This window comes from Phalaenopsis equestris, unplaced genomic scaffold, assembly GCF_001263595.1.
Source record: "Phalaenopsis equestris unplaced genomic scaffold, ASM126359v1 Scaffold000233, whole genome shotgun sequence".
Lineage (NCBI taxonomy): Eukaryota > Viridiplantae > Streptophyta > Magnoliopsida > Asparagales > Orchidaceae > Phalaenopsis > Phalaenopsis equestris.
In genome coordinates, this window is record NW_018164675.1 from 1,073,513 (window position 1) to 1,088,941 (window position 15,429).

At 33.8% G+C, this 15,429-nt stretch overlaps 2 protein-coding genes across 2 annotated transcripts in view; both read right to left on the reverse strand.

The window, feature by feature from the left end:
- Positions 1–7,767, reverse strand: part of LOC110023880 (magnesium transporter MRS2-3-like) — an 8,821-nt gene extending 1,054 nt beyond the window's left edge. Inside the window, exons 1-4 of the mRNA XM_020723513.1 lie at positions 7,319–7,767; positions 5,210–5,473; positions 2,630–2,758; positions 1,391–1,474 (exon numbers count right to left, since the gene is read on the reverse strand). Coding sequence (XP_020579172.1) covers positions 1,391–1,474; positions 2,630–2,758; positions 5,210–5,473; positions 7,319–7,729 — 888 coding nt within the window. The 5' untranslated portion in view covers positions 7,730–7,767. The remainder of the gene's footprint in view (positions 1–1,390; positions 1,475–2,629; positions 2,759–5,209; positions 5,474–7,318) is intronic.
- Positions 7,768–11,541: 3,774 nt separating this feature from the next.
- LOC110023888 lies at positions 11,542–12,026 on the reverse strand. The gene has a single exon (XM_020723527.1). The coding sequence runs from the start codon at positions 11,987–11,989 to the stop codon at positions 11,651–11,653; it is 339 nt and encodes a 112-aa protein (XP_020579186.1). The 5' UTR covers positions 11,990–12,026; the 3' UTR covers positions 11,542–11,650.
- Positions 12,027–15,429: the final 3,403 nt, after the last annotated feature.

Here is a 15,429-nt window from a genome sequence, read left to right on the forward strand (position 1 = left end):
GAATCCTAAAGATCACAAAAATAGCGTTGAGTGCCTGCCGCATGGAAGTTTTAACAAAATATAAGGTAAACTATGAAATATGAAATAAAACCAATGGATATTTTTATATCATATTTTTAAACCATGCAATATAAGACTAAATGCTCCATATGCCTAAACAACGCTCCCCTCTTGAGAGAGATTACATAATCAACTATCATTCCCTTACAAATGAAAAATTTTATCCCTATGAATCAAGTGTTCAATCCACCTAATGGAATCATCATGGGATTGTTCAATGTTGCTACAACCCCATTTAAGCCACAAATCATATGAACCACTCAATATCAACAAAACCATCAACTTTAATGGTAAGTCATTTTTCATGCAAAATATTGAGCCTATGAACAAGACCATCAACTAAATGCTCCATATGCCTAAACAACGCTCCCCTCTTGAGAGAGATTACATAATCAACTATCATTCCCTTTCAAATGAAAAATTTTATCCCTATGAATCAAGTGTTCAATCCACCTAATGGAATCATCATGGGATTGTTCAATGTTGCTACAACCCCATTTAAGCCACAAATCATATGAACCACTCAATATCAACAAAACCATCAACTTTAATGGTAAGTCATTTTTCATGCAAAATATTGAGCCTATGAACAAGATTCAACTGCTTGATATTTCTCCAAAAATAAATACGTTTTTAGCTAATATAATATCAAACATAGCACAAACCTTTCTCTGCATTAACAATCAATTATAAATTTGCATAATTACTCTTTCTTCATGAAAAGATCACATTTTCTTAGATCCAAGCCTATGAATATTTTATTGAGAGCACATGTTTAATCCCATTTTAGGATTGATGCCAAGGCAAATACCTCTTGGGATTTACATCTCTATAACCTCGCTTAACACAGATGGAGGTGTTCGGCCTAATGATCTTTTATAATCTATCTGAAGATCACTCTCATTCCTCACATGCCTTCTCTATTTTTTGGGTTCTAAAGGATTGGTGGCTTCAACGAGGCATACGAGATGAAGAAAGGTACCACAATTGTATCTTCTTTGATCATCTCTTCTCCCATAAATATAGGCTTGTTAAAAGCCAAATCACATAAATGTTGATTTCTATGTGTGCATTCTCTCTCTGTCATGATTGATTTGTGGAACTTCATTTTCAATTTCAACGACATTTCATCTTTATAATATTTTGCCTTCCTCATTAGAAAACGACACTCATGTTGAACAAACCTTTAATCATCATCGCTATGTCATCCACAAGCAAAATTGATTTATTCCATTATCAAAAAAGACTTACAATTCAATTCATTATACCTTTCCCCATTGAAGCTGCAAGCTCGGTCCGATTGAGAAGATAGAGGAGACCCATTGGTTTGTTGTTGCTGCAAAAGCTTGTTTGTCAAATACATTTCAGACATATCCTCATCATCATCCAGTAAGTGTTCAAGCTCGTCCCTGACCTACAACAAAAGAAATGTTTGCTACTCAAATCAATTGAAAAGCTAGTTAAAGAAGGGAGGGACAGAGGGATGGAACTGCAGTGTTTAATTCAGAAGATTAGAAGTTTAAGAAATGAGATAAGATGAGCTTGAGCAAACTTACAGAGTTTAGAGTGACACATTCAAACATATACCAAATTTGGGCTTTTAGTGGAAACATGAGAGCTATTCTTGATATATTATTGGTTGAAAACCATCTATAATTACTATTATATCATTCAAAGAGTATTAATGAAATTGATTTGATTCCACTGGATTTTCAGCTCTATCATCCTTACTGTTGTCTGCTGACTTGTAACGATCATAATTCAACTGTTGAACCTGAACAATTTATATAGAAAAAAGCAGAGAAAGTGCATACGCAAGGTTGAACCATGTTTTATTTCTTTCTTTTTTTTTTCTAAGTTATAAAGTTTCTGTCCTCAACATTAAACAAAGATATGCAATCTAAAGGCATGCTGAAGTTGAAATTACTAAAACTGGTTGGAAGTATTAATTCAAGCAAAAAAGACAACAACTTGAGTTTTTGGACCTTATTTGTTTCAGTAACTCAAGATGACCACCAAAGAATAGCCAGAATGATCCACATACAGAAACACAAAAATAAAATTTGTTCAACAAAACTAAGAATAAGCTCAGCAAAGCAACTAGAAAATGAAAATAATAATATTAACTAGCAAGTAAAAAAACTATTTTACATAATTACCAACTACGTCCCATGTAGTTACATATCTAACACCTAAACTTTACTTTTTACATTTATAGCAACCAAATCTTTCATGTTACAACAGAAATACCACCATTTTAAACTTTTAAAAAGTGAATACACCATTTGATGCGTGAAGTATGGTTGTATTTATATAAAAATTAAAGTTTAGGCGATAAATATGTAAATACATAGGACATGAGTGGTATGTATGTAAATCTTCCAAATAAACAATTTTGTTATGGGCTCTTTCAACAGCATCTACAAAATAAACCAAATTAAAGGATTGTATTAGTTGCATTATATCCATAAGATTCATTGTAGCATATGTATTTCACTCAATAACAAGGATGGCGTTTAAAACAAAATAAAGTTGAGGTAAATAATTGAACTAGGAAAAGGGAATAAACCTTTTGAACACGTCCTGTAAGTGCCACCAAACGGCTTTTGATTTGACGAACATGTTCCAAATTGAGAGTACTGATTTTTGAGGTTAGTTTATCCAGAGCTGGATAAGCTTCATTCTCTAAAGTTTTTGCCTTAGAACCAAAAGGTAAAATCAATTAGTAGCAAAGATGCAATAATTCTATCAAAACTAAGAACATACATTAGAAATTTGTAAATACATAGAATAAAAATATTGAGCAGACAAACTTGGATATGAATGCTTCCAGTACTTTTTACAAATGAGGATGTAAAGACTCACTTAATCCACAAATTATATGCAATCACTATCTTTCATGAAAATTTTGCATTTATTTTTTTCTAGGCAGATATTTCTAATCTGGCAACTCTATTTTCCTATGTTTTGGTTGAAAAATTTTCAATTTAGTTGTTCACGCTTAGATTAAATTGATCCTTCATATCTAATCTTTCTCTACAAGTCAGTACTCTATTAGGCTTCATGATGGGATCAAATAAATATAAAATTGTAAACCATGGACGTGTATATGGGGATAATATCATGAAATGATGCAACACAACATGACTATAAAAATTAGGACATTACAAACATGGAAACAATATTATATTTATAAATTATCAAAATAAAATATAAAACTTCTAGCAATTTGACTATTTTCTACTTGAGGAATATCAAAATGAAATATACTACCATATGAATAGGCTTAGCATAAGCCTTCTTAAACCCTTTCAATCGTCACTTCTTTGTCGATATCAACATTGTTCATAATATGCCATAAAACCCTAAAAAAAAAGCACCAATGCCCTTTTGATATAATCAAACAAAATATGACTCTATGAGCATTTTTAGTGGGAGTTAACACAGCTAATGCTAAGGTCATCATTTGCATTAGCACTTATGCAATTTTTAATGATAAATGGACTTTCATCTAGAACAAAAATATAAACTTTAAAAATAGCTCATCAATTTCTTAAGTATTCAAATGTCATCCATTAAAGTTAATATGCTCCATCTAAGGTACCACAACTCAATCTCTCCTAAACTATATTACGGGCTCTTCCTAAATAAAAGATGAAGATTAATATGCATAAATACAATTGTTCACCCCGTTAGGATGTATGATGTGCATGATTGGCATTAATAAGATTTGCTAACTTGTATTTTGACATTTTGGAAGAAAAGGTAGAAACTAGCTATGGAATGTGCATGATTATTGTGTCTCATTGTAGATAAAAAAAAAAAGTAAACATGGCTAGGGCAGAAGATGCACATTATTCTATCTACAACATCAATGAGAGGTATGAATTTATGTGTTTCAACATCATGGAAGAACAGGTGGAGAGGTTAGGGCACTACATGTGTATGATCACAGATGGTTGGAGCATAGGTTGCATTGGAGTAGGAATTACTTCAACAGACATAAAATTTGAACTTTCCTTATCTCAATGAGGTGTGACTTCACATGTCCGCCCATCTCTTGCCTATATCAAACAGTGTCTGGCACTTATTGGAATTCAGTTTCATGGTTGAATGACTAAGAATTTTTAGATCAAATTTGTTGATTATTCATAAAGTTTTCATTAATTTTATCTTATATGAATAGAATTTTTACAGACACCGTGCTAAAGGTTATATCGCTTCCCAAGCATTGGATCATATCAAAAGTTTTTCTCGAGACTTCTTATGAAAAGAGTAGATTCTTCAATTATGAGAGTATTTTGATTGAATAGACCTATAGCTACACATAAATCTAACGTTAAGTATCAACATAGAAAAATTTCAAAGGAGGAACATAACCATTTCCACAAACTTAAATGCCTGCCTACCTCCTGCATTTCAAAGAAAAAAGGCTCCGCGGTTTGCTCCTCGAAATTTTTTGAGATAATTATATACAAACCACATAAAACATTGATATTTACAAATAAACCACCGATGTGATTTTTTTGAACTACTGAACCGATGTATTTACCTGTGCCATGATCAAACTATTGAGAATTTGAAAAAAATATAAATATGGGTTGGGGTTTACCATGAATTTTGATGTTTGAGTGAGAATTTGAAAAATGGATGAAAGCGTCAATACTAATGTTTCAGGGGGTCTCTATGTGATTGCCCCAATCTTTCTTGCCATTGATGCTTCAATCATCAATTCTGTTCGTGATTATGTTCCTTCTAAGCGTTTAGCCCAAATGTTAAATTTCTATACTAAGGGGCAATTTGGTTTGCTGAAAAAAGTTGTAGAGCACGAAGAATAGAATGTAAGAAAACAGGGTATTTACAATATTTAGAAAGATTTCACTTAGAATAGAATTAATGAGAAAACTTATTTTACAGTGTTTGATTTGAAATATAATGAAAAAAGTGTGAAGCTCAACAACAGCAATTTGCAGTGGCGATCGTAGATGGAAATCATCTGCGGGTGGCAACAGTTAGAGGGAAATTTGTAGATATATTCGGAAATCGACAATTTCTCATCAAATCAAGTGCATGTAGGGAAGTTTACACCCAGAATGCAACAAACCTGCAAAGGGCAATGAAGAAAGCACTCAAACAGATTGATTCTCACCTCAATTTCTAAGCAGCTGCAAGCGGCTTCAAGACATGCTTCTAATGCGATGAACTCGAACGGAATAGCTTTAGGGCCGTCGGAGATTGCTAGATCTGTTGCCTCTTCCGCTTTTCCTTTCTCGTCTAATTCTGTCGGGCGCTCGTCTTCTTCAGAGCAATCCACATTGCCGTATTTCTCTGGATAACTCCTACTCGACGCGATCTCTTCTAGGTCATATGAATGGCTCCCATCGCCAATCTCATCTTCATCATCTTCCATCTTCTAGGGCATAGAAAACAGAACGTTGACATTTAGGAAGATTTACATAAATACCACTCCATTCTTATGTATTTGTCACATATCTAACATCTAAATTTCTATTTTTATATTTATTTCATGTTACCTTGTCAATGAAAAGGTATATTTTATTATTTTTTTAAGTTAAAATAATAATATTTTAAATTTGATATTAATATAAAATATATTTAAAATATATTAAATTTGAAATATTTATCTTTACAGTATTAAAATTTTTTAAAATAAAATATTTTGTAATTTATATTACATAATTTATTATTATTTCTCTCATAATTACTCATTTTATTTATCAATTTATTATAATAATACTTTAAATTAACATTATTTTATCTCTTTTATAATAAAAAAAGTTGGATTGTGAGTCGGATTGAAATTAAGGACTTAAGCTCGAGCTCAAATCTAGACTCGATAAAATTAATCAAGCTAAAATTTAAATAGTGGGGCTCGGGCTCGACTTGAATGGTTTACACCTTGTTCCCACCTAATTTGGCAACTCCCTCAATAGTTTTAATTATCACTTATAGGAATATAATAATAATTCATTATACGTATTTATTATTATTATTATTGTGATTAGTGAGCTTTGATTATGACATTTTTTCTCACTGATCACTTACCAAAAATAGAAAGAAACTAATAATTTTTCGAAGAAAAATAGTAAATCAAAATAATTTAATGTAGTTTCAATAATAATATCTTCTAATTATTCATATTGGCAAGAGATCCAATTAGTTGGAGGTCATTTTTTTCATTCTACTGTTACTTTGTCGATTACGGGGGCTGAGTACATGATAATCACTGTAGCAATGAAGGAAGTAATATGGATTCAGAGCCTATTAGATGACTTGGGAATTGATAAGGAGTCTCTGACAGTATTTTGTGAAAGTCATAGTGCAATAATCTTGACTACATATCCAGTTCAACATGCTTGAATCAAGCAAATTGATGTAAAATACCACTTTGTTCGGGACATGATTAAAGAATACAAGATCTTGTTGAAGAAGATAGATACGAAGGAAAATACAACAGACATGCTTACGAAGATACTATCAATCAAGAAGTTCATCTATTGCAAGAGTTTGGTGAATATCCGAACTCAGGACTGATTGTCGAATAGCGCATTTAGAAGAATTACACGAGACTTGATCTCTATGAGAGGGAGGTATGTAGGCAACCATCATGGTGCAGCTGATTTGGAGTTAGAGCACAGGTGATTATCCCTCAATTATCTGGAAGTAAGAGATGAGGTGAAAATGTTGCATTTATGGTTTTTATTAATGAGTTTATTTTATTTGATTTGTTTCTTTTTTTTTTCTTTCTTTATATGTTCTAAATCTCCTCTATAAAAAGACTTAGAGCTCATAAGAGGTGTATTGTGTTGAGAAGTGTTGAGTTGTAATTCCAAGTCATCTTTTTTTCTGCTCATTCGGTCTTCAATGCCGAAACACGTAAATCTTCCGTGTTTGTTTTTTGTTGTGTGAATTCCTACACTTCTGCATTGCTTTCGCAAAACAATTTAAATAATTATTCTATCTATTTATTTTCCAATCAATTAACCAAAAATCCTTAAATTAATCTAAACAGATATAAATGAAATGAAAAAAAAAATAAATTTTTAATTTTTCCCAAAAGTTATAAAAATGTAAAGAAACAAGTAATGTGTTAAAATAGACCTCAACTATTTATATATAATCATTTTAGCCCCCGAGTTTATAAAAGTTTAAATAAGAACCCCAAATTCATAAATTTGAAAAGTAGTTTGACACTTTTACAAAAATATAGGACTAAAATGTAAAATGTAAATGCAACCTGGTGGCCCCGCCGGAGATTGAGACGGCGCTGCAACTGATGAACAAACGGCGAAACAATCGGATCTCTGCAATTGAGAAGGAGGACTTCGTGGGCCGTGATGACGGCTTTGATGTGCTCGAGATTGATGACGACGGCTCGCTCACGGCTGAGCACGGTGGAAGGATACGAGAGCAGTGGATCCAATATGCGGAGATCCCTCGCCGGAATCCCCGTGCGCTTCATGATCGCCTGCTTTCCGGCCTCCACCATTCGCGCTTCTCCGGCGGAATTGACGGCCAGCCATGCCCGAACGCCCATCGCCGCCGCCTTCTTTCTCCCGACCGCCGGAGGTGGTGGTGGAGGTTTTGATGACTTCTTAAATGGAGACGGAGAGTGTAGATCTCCGGCGATGTTCTCCGTCGCGCTCATCTCTCTCTCGCTCGCTCGCTCAGTGGGCACGATCAGTTTAGTGGTTGAAGAAGGTGATGGAGGTGGACGAGTGGGCACGTGGCGGACAGTTAGTGGTGTAGGAGAAGGCCACTTATCCTATGCCCCCCGCATTGGATTGGAATCTTGGTTTTAATTATTGAGAAATTATTGATCTGGATTTGATTTGAGTAAATTTGAAATTAATGGAATATAAAATTGAAGGTATAGGTAATATTTAAAAACTTAATAATTATGAAATTAAGATATTCAATTTTTTAAAAAAAATTATCAATGAAGTATCAAAATTTAATTTTTTGCTCATAAATATTAAGACTTTTTTTATTTTATATAATTTCAAACATTTCAATCATAGCATACAAAAAAAAAAAATGAATTCTTAGCTATATATTATTGATAAAAAAAATTTCATTGCTCAAAACGAATATCAAAGATAAAACTGTACGTTAAAAATAATCAAACTTCAATTAAAAATTATCTATAATTAGGATTTCAGTAAACATACAATTAAATTGATCAGCTCAACGAGACAAACATAATGATACCAAACTTGGTTCAATCTGAGTCAAGTTAAGCCTATATCAAGTTGTTAAGTCATTTTTGGAAATTTTTAGTACCCAATTGGAAGGTAAAATTAACTTCAAATCTGACAAGCTTATATTTGAACCGAGCATAATGACAAGACAAATATAATGAATCTTATATCATGGGATACATAGAGCAAGGCATCCATGTGAGGTAGCGCCAAATAAATTCTAAGAGACTCCCTTAATTAACATTATGAGATAGAGATTTTATTTTATTAATTTTATTATAAGGTACCATATTTAAGTCGACTGCGCATCTATACATGGCGAAGGAGTGAGAAGTGTCATGTCTCTGTTTTTTTTTTGCGGATGTTGGACTAAACTTCATCAGATATGTTTGGTTTATCAAGTTGAATCCTTAATTGCTCACATCACATGCAGAGTGATGGTGCATGCATACTAACACATTACATTTACTCATTGAGGAGATGACAATTACTCTGCAAGATGTAACTTTGATGTTGGGCATCAAAGTTGACGAGCGAGTGTTGATAGGGTTGAGACTTGTTGTTTAGGGCGAGAGGTGAGTTAGGTGGTCTAACTACTGTAATGATCTACTAGGAAGTCACTCAGATACAAACATATACTCTACCATCAGCCAGTTGCTCAAACAGTTGCTGCTAGATTCTAGATGGGTTATGTTGGATTGCATATTTGTGTGCCCTTGCGATGGTTGAGGTGGATAGTCTAGAAAGAGACATATGAGGATTTGGATGTTATTATTATTCAAAGGCATATATAGGCTTATATACTCTTCATAGTAGTTTGTTTTCTTATTATTGATACTTATGGATCCCATATTTACTTGCAGTGCTTACAAGTTATAGAAGATCTTTCACTTTTCTCCCAGTACTTTATTGGAACAATAACACTGAGAAATTTGTACAAAGAGCTCACCGTGCTACAAAGCCCGCGTTAGGAATGGCTCATATACCAGATAAGAGACAAATGCTTCCGCTTCACTCCTCTCGTTTGCTCCGCTCCGTAATTACATATTGTACACTCGGGTTATATATATATATATATATATATATATAGTATTTGTAACCCTAAGTGGTATATACTGTTTTTTGTGAAATAGAAAAGAGCCGCAACAGCTATTCACTCCGGAGGACATAGGCATTTTGTCGAACCGCGTTAAATCCTTGAGTTTGATCTTGATTGTTCGGTTCTTGATTATTGCATTTCTTTGCCATAATTTCTCAACACCCCGTGGGGTGAAAATGCTTGGCTATTTGCATTTGTTGTAGTTATTTTCTCAAAAGAGATTTCAAGTTAGCAAACCCACACTACAAGTTCTTTACCCTTCAGAGATTGATGGAAGGATTGTTTGATGCAAGTTAATTTTTTATTTTTAAATTTGTATTTAATAATAGTATTATTATGTATTAAAATAAATTAATATTTCAATTTTTTTTATGTGGAATGAGCAGTACATATATGAGCACGACGGTGTCATGTTCAGATGTACCGTGATAAGTTTGATGGACTCTTGCTTACATTGGTATTGGAATTTTATCGCATCATTTGATGTTACATAATTTATTTCTAGTGACAATCTAATTATTTTTGCTAACTATAAGTGACATGACTGACAAATCGAGAAAATATTCTACAACGAGTTGCAGTTTTATGCATTTCTTGATCAGCTGTTTGGGAGCCTATGATGCATTGATTTGCTGACAACCGGAGTGACACTTACCACAGAGAGTGATGCAACAGTTCAAATGGCTATCCAGAGTGGATATTTTGACTATGGAGATTGATTTTAAGAATGTTGACAGAGGGGGAAGAGCAGCGTAGATTGGGCCGACGATCACCGATGACACATTGACATATGGAACGATATTGAGGCATATGTTGTTGCATAAAATTCTAGATGCATAGTTCGGGATTGAGTTGTTGCTATATACATGAGGTGGTTCATGACAAGGGCTACACAACAACTACTTAGAGCTTCACAAGAATCTCTAAACACATATTACCTGAGACCACCTATACAATGAGCACGGTTATCTACAAACTCTAATAAATTAAAGTTTACCTACAATTTTAAATGTTTATATAATAATTTTATTTGCAACTTGATTATGTTGTGGAGATAGAGGGCACCTATACAATGAGCACGATTGTGCACCAAGTCTCTAATAAATTATTTTTTTTCTTACTCTAATTTTAAATGTTTATATAATGATTTTATTTGCAACCTCATTATGTCACGAAGATAGAGGGTTTTTTATTGCTTTTTTAGGGCTCCAATGATGGGAGCCCCAAACAAAAGGAAATAAATAATGTGAAGAATGTTTGTAACCGCATAAGGTAATTCACCTACATATCTAACATGACACAGAGAGGTGAAAATGATGAGGAGGACACATGTGCTCCATTGTTTACCTATGATGATCCAAAGCCTTCAAGTTCTACGTTCACATAGTCTTCATATGAGTACACTTTAATAGTATATATCGAAGCAGGTCCTTTATGGGAAACACTAGTAGCACCCCTTCACAACAGCAGTTCTTGATGTCTCATCCTACGATACCTTATATGATCATGGACAGTTTACATCATATCTTCTGTTTCTATCATCCACAATTGGGCAGGAGGATGACCCATAATAGTTACATGACCATCAACATCACCACCTATGATAGCGACCTTGACAACGATCAAATTACTATACATTGGACAATAGAGCGATACCACATCAACAACTTCTTAGGCGTTAACATGGTATATATATTTCACTTATTATGTACTTTTATTATTTTCTCTCATATGTACTATTTATCGGACGGTGCCTTTATTGCTTCTTACTCTTTCATCGTCATTTTTATTAGTTATATACTCTTACTTAAGCCTCTTGCTCCTTAAGTGTGAGCAAAAAAATTATAGAGACCTTAACAAGTTAAATTAAAAGTGAAGGTAATAAGATCTTATTTAAAAGTAGAGACAATATTAATTGATAGTAATGGAGCAAAATTATGCAAATACTAGAGAATGAATTTGGTTTCATGCCAAGATCGATTGCAAAAATAAAATATTTTAAGTCTTAACAATTTTATTTTATCTTTTTTTCTTGTCTTGTAATTTTATTATAAAATTAAAATTTCTAAAATTAGTAATAATTATCATTAAATATTAATTATCGTTTTACACTCAATTTGAACACTGAAATAAAAAAAAATTAAAAAGAACATAATCGGTATATAAAAAAAAATTAAAGCTTTAGAACTAAAAAAAAAATTAGAGAAAATATTACTTCCCATAAAGCACACAAATTTCCCACAAAATCAACGACATAAAAATTAGAGCTTTAGAACTCTTCTGCACAATTCCAACACTCCAAATCCGGCACTTTCCATTCTTGCTGCAAAATTTCAGGCGAGGTAGCCGACGCCGGCGACCATCTCAACTCCGCTAAAGCCGGCGATTTTGGTTTTCCGGTAAGCGCTTGCACGAGGTGTCGGAATCCCATTGGATCGATGCGGTAGAATCTGGGCGGCCGTTGTGTTTCGAGCTTCTTCAATGGTTTCGATGGAGGTCTACTGACGGCGTGAAGCTGAGCCTCGAACGAAGGAGCGGAGGGGCGGTGGTTTCCGGCCGGTGAAGCTCGCGCCGGCTGTTGATGGAGAAGAAAGCGGCGAGCTTGCATTTTGGGTTTGAGAGGAAAGAGGAGATGGGGTGGAGCTGGAAGGGGAAGGAGTGGGTTTTGTTGACTTGGGATGCTGGCTTTAGGGACGCCGGTAGGGTTGTGGCACGTGGGACGGCTGGTCAAAAGCAGAATAACCGTCAACGGCGCACGTGTTATTTGACTGTGGAGTCGTTTTTGCCGCAGAGAACATCCAAACGCTAATTTTTGCTTACGGATCAAAATTTTAAAACACGACCTTTAAGGAATTCGTTAAATGGTAAAGTATTTACTATTTAAGTATTTACAAAAACACCACTTTTTAGTATTTACGAATTAGTCCTTAAAATATGATAAAATATAAATAGTATTATTATGATCTTTTAATAATTAAATTAAAATTTTCATTCATAAATAAAATGTTAGAGGTGTCGAAATGAAGCTTTAGACATAAATCCATAAAAATAATGTTGTGTGTATATAATTTTTCCTAAAATAAAATGAAAAGAATGATTTACATGCCTACCATTCAGTTCAATAAAATCACGCCACATCAAAATTTGTTTTATCATAAAGGGAATATTTCCCCGTGTTATTATGCGTTATTCATGAGTTATTATGGTAGTATTCATGTATTATTGTGTAATGAAAATATTCTCGGTGTTATAATAACACAATAACACATGAATACCACCACAATAACACCTGAACAATATGGAATAATACAGGAGGAATATTCCTCTTGTCACCGGGCCGGATAAAAAAAAAATGAATTTTTTTTTTTCTGTTAGCTCCACCTGGAAGTGATTCATTGGACTGCGGACGTATCTCTCCGTCCAGAATTCGGAGGTAATAATTTTTCACAGATTTGGGTGGTAAAAACGTGAGTTTTGGGGTTAAATATGTAAATGCGTAAGAATTGGGCGGTATGTATGTAAATGCCCCATAAAAAGACTTAATGGGTAGTTGCATAAAGAGTTTTATGTTTTGACTACTGAGGACTGCTAATGGAGATTGTTTTAAAAATTTCGCCTAGAATGTAACGTTGACAAATATGTCAGATGAGACACACATTTGTGAAAAAACCTAAGAATAAGAAAAATATCACGAAGTCACACCACCAATAAATTTTCACTTATGAAATTTAGAAAAATATAGAAAACTCGCTCAGATCTCCTCTCTACAAATAATGGAGTTGACAGGACTTCGCTCCAAATCCTTTCTCTAGATCCCAAAAGAGAAACACGCACCGAAATTCTTCTCTTCGGCTCTTTTTCACTTCACGAAAACCTTATTGAAGAAACACACACGCATAGAGTACCTCCGTCGCTTGAAATTGCGAATCTAAAGAAATCGAGGCAAAGAGACTGCACTACAAAATAATTCCTACACCACTCATGGGCATGCAAATGTCACCCGTTATCTAACATGGTGCAGGCACCCCCTAAACCTGTGGAGCTCACTACATACTCTTACATTGGCGCACCGTACAGACACGGGTGCACCGTCCCCAAATTACCCTGCAGCAGATGTTGACCTTATTTTTAGCCACATAGGACTTGCACGGGCATCACCCCTAGTCTGGTGCACCCCGATGGCTCAAATTGGAGCCTGTCCATTTTTTTTTTTTGCATGGCGTGGTCACATCAGTTATGATCTCTTATTAAAATGTGACTATTTAAAAACCAATATCAATAATTGTAGTGTGATATCAAGTTATTAGAATATTAGGACCCTATCATGCAAGTTACAAGTTTTTGATGGGGTCGCCGTCCTCTGATTATACATGTAAATTATACAGTATACCCATATATCTACTACAACTAATTATTTATAATCATTGAATACACAATCTTGAATATGAACGAAATCTTTATGTAGAGTTGAGTATAATTTGTCATATTGCAAAATGCTACCTTTACAATATTAGGTAAAGGTGGAAAATAGTTATGTTAGGCTTTACACAAGTATTTATCAACTAGGTAACTTTGTACTGGTAGAATGGATACTTAACAATCTTAAGATTGGCATTATCTATAAGTATAATGATATACTCTTAGAAGTTATATCAAGCCTCCTAATATGAGATAAGCCTATAATGACTTTGTTTACAATTCCTTACAAAATCATTTTTGACCGATGCGAGCAAGGGACAAGAGGCTTTAGAAACGGCCTAAATATTACATATGAGTCAGACAAACTGCTCCGACAAGTCGAAAAGACGCATCAAACAACGATCACATGAAGTACGAGTCTCATTATATTTTTAACACTTAGATGGGAGCCACAAAATATTACTGATTAAAAAATAATAATAATTTCTTAACATTTAATGATTTATTCGTGGAGTCTCACGTTTCATGAAAACCAGAAAGACACAAAATCAAAATTTATTAAATATTTATTTATATTTTTATTTGAAATCATAGATGCATTGCAACTCAAACATGAAGATACCGATGACCTCAGCTTCTAAACGGAACCAAATTAACTATGAAGACTATTTGATATAACACTTGCAGAAGCAGCGCCGAAGTCAAGCAGGCCTCTTCCTCTTCATTCCAAATCAGCTATCTGGTTATTCTCCGTCTCATTATCACCTGTAATTTTATGATAAAAAATTTCAATATATTTCAGTAACATAATCGCAATTTGATATTGTCTGAAGATAGCTTCTGTTAGGGGTATCGATGAGCCGAACACGAGTGAGCCCGGGCTCCGCTCATGTTCAGCTCGTTAAAAACTGTCAATGTTAATGTTCTGCTAGTTTATATTTTGAGCATAATTGTGATCAGCTCGTTTGCTTAGCGAGCCGAGCAAGTATTGTTCGTGAATAAAGAAACATTTTGAAAACCCTAGCCATGCAATTGTAGGATATTAATTGTTGAGGTCAGGCTTAAATCTTATAATTTATATTAAAATATCATTTAAGTTTAATTTAATATAATATTATTCTATTTTTTTTAATATAATAGTTTTAATTGATCATAAATCTTTGCAGTTATTTAAAAATGCTACTCGTCAATCATATATATATATAATTTTAATTATTTCAGATTAAAACAAGTCGAACACGAATGAATAAATCTTTGCTTTGCTTGTGCTCGACTTCAGGCCAAAACGAGCCGAACATAAATGAACAAATACTTATTCGTGTTTGGCTCGAGTGCAAAAAATATAATCATGTTCGGCTCGTTTGCTCAGCGAACAAATTCAACACGAGCTTCTTAACAAGTCAAACATGGAGAACGACCTCTTATTTGAGCAATATCAAGCATCATAATATTTATTTGATGAAATAATATAGGATGTAAATAAAAAGAAAATAAAAAATTTGAATGGAGAAGTTACCGTTGGGGGAATCTAAGGCCGGAGGAGCGGGGGTGGGTGGGATATATAAATTAATATCAAAGAACATTAAATCACACCATTCGAGGGCGACGACGATGCAGTTAAATATAGAG